At 42.7% G+C, this 7500-nt stretch overlaps 1 protein-coding gene across 1 annotated transcript in view; it reads right to left on the bottom strand.

The window, feature by feature from the left end:
* LOC310798715 (NUAK family SNF1-like kinase 1) overlaps positions 1-7500 on the bottom strand; it is a gene marked incomplete at both ends in the record, with an annotated part of 23202 nt that overhangs the window by 15266 nt on the left and 436 nt on the right. Inside the window, one exon of the mRNA XM_083661269.1 lies at positions 3338-3458. Within this exon, the coding sequence (XP_083517395.1) occupies positions 3338-3458 (121 nt within the window). The remainder of the gene's footprint in view (positions 1-3337; positions 3459-7500) is intronic.

The raw sequence follows: 7500 nt of genomic DNA, 5'->3' as shown, positions 1-7500 counted from the left end.
CTACTGAAATCACATGAAGAGACAGAATTATAGATCACTACTGAAATCACATGAAGAGACAGCATTATAGATCACTACTGAAATCACATGACGAGACAGCATTATAGATCACTACTGAAATCACATGACGAGACAGCATTATAGATCACTACTGAAATCACATGACGAGACACCATTATAGATCACTACTGAAATCACATGACGAGACAGCATTATAGATCACTACTGAAATCACATTACGAGACAGCATTATAGATCACTACTGAAATCACATGAAGAGACAGCATTATAGATCACTACTGAAATCACATGAAGAGACAGAATTATAGATCACTACTGAAATCACATGAAGAGACAGAATTATAGATCACTACTGAAATCACATGAAGAGACAGCATTATAGATCACTACTGAAATCACATGACGAGACAGCATTATAGATCCCTACTGAAATCACATGACGAGACAACATTATAGATCACTACTGAAATAACATGACGAGACAGCATTATAGATCACTATTGAAATCACATGACGAGACAGCATTATAGATCCCTACTGAAATCACATGACGAGACAGCATTATAGATCCCTACTGAAATCACATGACGAGACAGCATTATAGATCACTACTGAAATCACATGAAGAGACAGCATTATAGATCCCTACTGAAATCACATGACGAGACAGCATTATAGATCACTACTGAAATCACATGAAGAGACAGCATTATAGATCACTACTGAAATCACATGACGAGACAGCATTATAGATCCCTACTGAAATCACATGACGAGACAGCATTATAGATCACTACTGAAATAACATGACGAGACAGCATTATAGATCACTACTGAAATCACATGACGAGACAGCATTATAGATCACTACTGAACTCACATGACGAGACAGCATTATAGATCACTACTGAAATCACATGAAGAGACAGAATTATAGATCACTACTGAAATCACATGAAGAGACAGAATTATAGATCACTACTGAAATCACATGACGAGACAGCATTATAGATCCCTACTGAAATCACATGACGAGACAGCATTATAGATCACTACTGAAATCACATGACGAGACAGCATTATAGATCACTACTGAAATCACATGACGAGACAGCATTATAGATCACTACTGAAATCACATGACGAGACAGCATTATAGATCCCTACTGAAATCACATGACGAGACAGCATTATAGATCACTACTGAAATAACATGACGAGACAGCATTATAGATCACTACTGAAATCACATGACGAGACAGCATTATAGATCCCTACTGAAATCACATGACGAGACAGCATTATAGATCACTACTGAAATCACATGACGAGACAGCATTATAGATCACTACTGAAATCACATGAAATTGTGCATTCTTATTCACCTTATTTTCAACGGGTGTGTGTGTGCAAGACTTCCGGTCAGTCACTTCCTGTAATTGTCTAGCTAACTTTTAAGCACAGCAGCCAGCTACGTCTTTGGACAACTATGGATTGAAGGAAATCCATCAAAGCGACCGCATGTTTGTTTATTTCTCTTGTATGTTGTGTGTGTAGACAGCTAAGCGAGCTATCTGGCGAGCTTCTTCTTATTGCTTTCCGGCAGACTAGATGCCTTGCGGCACATTGCTGCCTCTATCGGTCGGAGGTATTACTGTTCTTATTTATCCAATCATGTATCTATTGTCTATTAAACTCAAATTGGGACCATAATTTAGAAAACGGAGGACATGAGAGCATGAAAAAGACTTGAAATTGTTGATTCAGACCATAAACTCATATGGAAAGTGTTTATTTAAGACATAGACCGAGAGAGAAGTTGGGTCATAATCACATTGAGTTGCATGCAGTGCACTTTGATTCTGCAGTATGCACGCCGCCCCCCACTGGCCATTCGAAAGAATGCAATTTCTGGGTTGGCCTCAAACCGATACATGCTGAATTGGGCACTGGTACTACTACAAGCACAGGAACGGAGTGAGGATTCTACCCCCCACTGAGCCCAGGGGACACTGTGCTCACAAAGTTGGACAGACAAAAACAATGGACAATGCCAGCTGTTGTCCACAGTCCCAGCTCCACTCCCAGACTTTGCATAGTGGAAACAGCTCAAGGTGAATGCTACAGAAGGAACAGGCGCCAACATCTCTCTATAGTATAGAGAGATGTTTTGTAGTCTTTGCTGTTTCTGTTAAGAGTCAGTATTGCTAATGCTATTTCTGTTAAAATAAACAAATGTGATTATTTGGCTTTGGAAAATACTGAAAGTCTGAAAAGAGTATAAAAGCTATACATGTTCAGTGGGGAGATGTAATGATTATGAATGGAAGTTATTATGAGCAGAGGTCTTACCACTGTCATAATTATAATCGAATATATATATACATAATATATATGTGTGTGTGTGTGTGTGTGTGTGTGTGTGTGTGTGTGTGTGTGTGTGTGTGTGTGTGTATAATATATATACACACATGTATACATATATCAACATATATACACACATATATATACACACACACTCACTCACACACGCAAGCACGCACGCACGCGCACGCACGCACACACACACACACACACACACACACACACACACACACACACATATATATATATATATATATATATATAATCGAATATTAACTTTTAAATTCGAATGCCAACATTATGAATGAATATTCGAATATCCGAATATGGGAAGACAGCCCGGAGGAGGGAGACAGGAGGAAGATGTTAAAGAGTACTGGCCCTAGCACACAGCCCTGCCTCACACCTGTCCATACAGGGAAGGGCTCAGACTGCTGTCTTCCTATGGTCACCTGAGCAGTCGTCCCATTGTGGAACTGGCGGAGGATGTTAACAAATGTGTTGGGACAGCCACATCTGAAGAGGATGTTCCATAAGAGAGCTCTTTGCACAGTGTCAAATGCTTTGGAGAGGTTGACAAAGGCCATAAACAGGTCCTGATGTTGCTCCTGGCACCTTTCCTGAAGCTGCCGGGCTGTGAACATCATGTTCCTCCTGAATCCACACTGACATTCAGGCAGCACTGACTCTGTGATGATGTGAATCCACACTGACATTCAGGCAGCACTGACTCTGTGATGATGTGAATCCACACTGACATTCAGGCAGCACTGACTCTGTGATGTTGCTGATGAGTCCCTGAAGCATCGCTTTAGCCAGGACGCACACGCACACACGCGCACACACACGCACACACACACGCACACACACACGCGCACACACACGCGCGCACACACGCGCACACACGCGTGCACACACACACACACACACACACACACACACACACACACACCTTCGTAGATTGAGATGATGTGTGGGTGTCGCAGTGCTGACATGATCTCGATCTCCCTCCTGATGTGAACCATGTCCTGCTCGTCCCTGATCTTCTCCTTCCTGATCGACTTGATGGCCACCTGAGAGAGAGAGAGAGACAGACAGACAGACAGAAGAGAGACAGAGCAAGAGAGAGAGCGGGCAGAGAGAGAGACAGACAGAGAGAGGGAGAGCGGGCAGAGAGAGAGAGAGACAGACAGAGAGAGGGAGAGAGGTAGGACTATCAACCGTCTAAAAATATGGACAGTTTTAGGAATCCCGTTTTGAAGCCTTCAGTAGTGTGGCCGTCGCCATCTTGGGGTCCTTGTGCAGCTCGCACGAGACAGAACGAGACAGCAGGAGACCAGGCTTTTAATGCCTGTTTACTGGGACTGTAAATTAATGTAAATTCCCTGCACATTTAATGCCTATTTAACTTAGCCTGTAAATTCCATGTACGTTCAATATAAACTCATATTTAACTCGGACTGTAAATTCATGTAAATTCACTGCCTATTTAACGCCTATTTAACTCAGTCTGTAAATCTCATATCGGATAATCGGCTAATCGGATGCAACCTGCCATCCCTCCAGGACCTGCATGCAGCCAGGACACTGAAGCGGTCTCGCAAGATCATGGCTGACCCCTCCCACCCTGGCCACAAACTCTTTAAGACACTCCCCCACGGCAAGAGAGTGAGGTCTGCCAAGACCAAGATTCAAGATTCAAGATTTTTATTGTCACTCCATGGTACAAGTATCACGTGTGAAATTCTTGTGCTGAGGACTCCGTTTACAACATGGTACAATGAAGTTACGGAGCTCTCAGCGGGTCGCCCTCTCCCGGCGCCTCTCTCTCTCTGTGACCAGTGTGACTCTGTGACTCTGTGACCAGAACCACCCGCCACAAGACCAGCTTCTTCCCAATCAGGGAACTGTAAATCAGGACTGTAAATTCATGTAAATCCACTGCCTATTTAACGTCTATTTAACTCAGTCTGTAAATCTCATGTAAATCCAACGTAAATTCATATTTATCATCCACAGAACACTTCACCACTCATGTACATATTGTATATATTGACTCGATTTGATTCGATTGCACTTGCAACTTTGTGATTGTCTTTAGTTATCTTCCTACTTCTTATCCCTGTATATTGATGTGACGGCTACGCTGCATACGACAACTAAGACAAATTCCTCGTATGTAACTTGCATACTGTGGCAATAAAAGTGATTCTGATTCTGATGGGCGTTTGATTGACAGGTCACCTGTCCAGTGATCGCGCAGCTTGCCGATCACGGACCAATAGCAGGCGGAGCTGCGGCTCTGTGTGAAACCCCTGGGCCCTGTTTCATGAGTCATTTAACCTGCCCTCATTCACTTCCTCTCGGCAGTTGCCCTCGGGGGAACCCTGACGCCATGACACCAGTGTCCTTCCACTTCTCTGCAAGACTCAAGTGATGGTTGGTGAGATGGCCCCTCCCCCTCCAAGGGCTGAGGGAGCAAGTCTACACCGATGGTCACTCGGAGCTGCAGATTACCCACAGTGCATTGTGGTGTCTCCTCATTTCCGCCTTGACGCCAACTGATTATTACAGTATTTAAAACAGGTGCTCGTGATACGGTATTAAAACAGATGTTTGAAATCGTAACAAAGACAAAGAATGTCTGAGCAAACAATCTACAACAAGAGTAACAATATCATGCATGTTTTATTGTTGATTGTACTGATGTTCATTGCTGGTGCTTTTTTTAAATTAGGCTATGTTTTACTGCTGATCTGATGTACGATGAATGCATTATTATTATTATTATTATCGTTATTATTATGAATAATAATAATAATACTCATAATAATAATACTCATAATAATCATAATAAGAATTTATTTATTATTTGATACTATGGAAGTTCACTATAATGTTACAACTGCATTTAAATACAATTAATAAGATTAATAAAATACATTTTTTGCATATAGAACTACCCATGAATATGCTGTATTGCACCATTTCACATTATAGGGCCGAAACGGCAACCTCAAGGCTTCAAAACAGGAGTCAGGAGTTCACAAAGCAATGATGCTGTCGTCACACACACACTCTGTCCATCTCTTTCAGTCTACAAGATAAAGATTACAACCCAGTGTGAACATTCTGCTTGTTTAGGCAGGTGTGTGTGTGTGTGTGTGTGTGTGTGTGTGTGTGTGTGTGTGTGTGTGTGTGTGTGTGTGTGTGTGTGTGTGTGTGTGTGTGTGTGTGTGTGTGTGTGTGTGCACGTGCGCCCGCGTCATTCAGACATCTAGAATACATGCTCAGGCAGCACGGCACACAAAAATGAGTTAGTGTTATTCAAGCTGACAAGTCTTATGATGATATATATAGAGGGCTTTCAGGTGACAGAACACACCCTCTGGTGGACATACTGGACGTCAACGGTGGCTGAGAACAGCTGACACTTTTATACAACTTGGCTGTATCAACAGAATTGAACAGAATTGAATGGTCAAAAACTGATGTTTTTGAGTGTGGGAACTGATAATCCTGTTACATCTGATTTTGTTTAGTTAATGTCAGCTTGTTAGCTAGTTCATAGCAGCACTGCGTTGTTGTTCATTTACCTAGTAAAGTACCTAGTACTACCGGTAGCCTAGCTTACATTACTGAACAGAAATATAAATGCAACACTTTTGTTTTTGCTGCCATTTTTCACGAGTTGAAATAAAAGATATCAGACTTTTTCTCTGCACACAAAAGGCTTATTTCTCTCAAATCTTGTTCACAAATGTGTTGAAATGTGTGTTAGTGACACTTCTCCTTAGCCTAAATAAGCATCCACCTGACAGGTGTGCTATATCAAGATGCTGATTAAAGAGAGTATGGTTATTGCACAGGTGAGCCTTGGACTGGTCACAATAAAAGGACAACACACAAGCCATTTCTAAACATGTAGTCCGGAAGTTGCCGTCAACACATTATCACGTACTTCCTCCTTTACTCTCCTCTGGGAAAAATTTGCTCGATGCTCTCGACCTCTCCGGCCAGAGATAGAAAAAACAAGATTTTCACTTGGAAAGAAAACTAAACTATCAAGTCAAAATACATCTCCAGACTGCAGCAGCGCAACATCCGCCGCGCTGAAAAGGTGGTCGGGTGCAGCCGGCCATCCATTCAGGGCACAATGCCAGGATGCTAAAGCGATGTCAGAAAATCGTGGCCGGGCGTCCCGGTGGCTCAGCTGGTAGAACGTGTACCACAGAGGCTTAGTCCTTCGAGCGGCCGACCCAGGTTCAAATCTGACCGGTGGTCCTTTGTCATCCCCTCTCTCTCTCTCCCCACCTTTGCTGTCTGCCTACTGTCCTATCAAGAAAGGCAAAAATGCCCCAAAACATAATCCCAAAAAATCATGGCCGACCCCACCCATCCAGGTCATGAACTCTTCAGGGTCGTCCCCCATGGCCGAAGATTGATGTCTGGCAGTACCAGAACCTCCCGTCACAGGGACAGCTTCGACCCAATTGCCATCCGCCTCTTCAATGAGACCCGAAAGCCCCCACAAATCAGGACTTTGTTACTACCTCCCCGGGCTCCCCCCAGAGCAAAACCTACTCTGCAGCGACTGGGACATGGACATTATCCCACGGACGTTTAAAGGACATACTTGGCAATGGCACCTTACATTGACATAATGGACAATTATCCCATGGACACTATCCTACACAGACACACACACACACACACACACACACACACACACACACACACACACACAATTATATTACTTGTACTTTGTACTTTATGATTTATAATTTGAGATTGGTTTCTGTTTGCGCTTCTGCTATTGATGTGATCGCTGCACCTGCACTGCATAGTCCACTGCACTAAGTCATATTCCTCTTTTGTAATATGATTACCGGTAGGCTACTCACTATGGCTATTAGAATGAATTTTGAATCTTGAGCCCAAAAAAAAGACACGTCAGTAGGCTATTTGGTATAATAGAGGACATGTTGTTCACAATAAACTATTATAGAGCCTAGCCCCTAGGCTGTATAGGCTAGCCTACTACACCAATTACTCATTTTAAAACTCTTACCAAATGCAGCTTTTATTTTGGCATGAATTTATTTGAACATGAAA

Source organism: Poromitra crassiceps (genome assembly GCF_964638095.1).
Source record: "Poromitra crassiceps genome assembly, chromosome: 2".
NCBI lineage: Eukaryota > Metazoa > Chordata > Actinopteri > Beryciformes > Melamphaidae > Poromitra > Poromitra crassiceps.
This window is presented reverse-complemented; position numbering and strand designations above follow the sequence as displayed.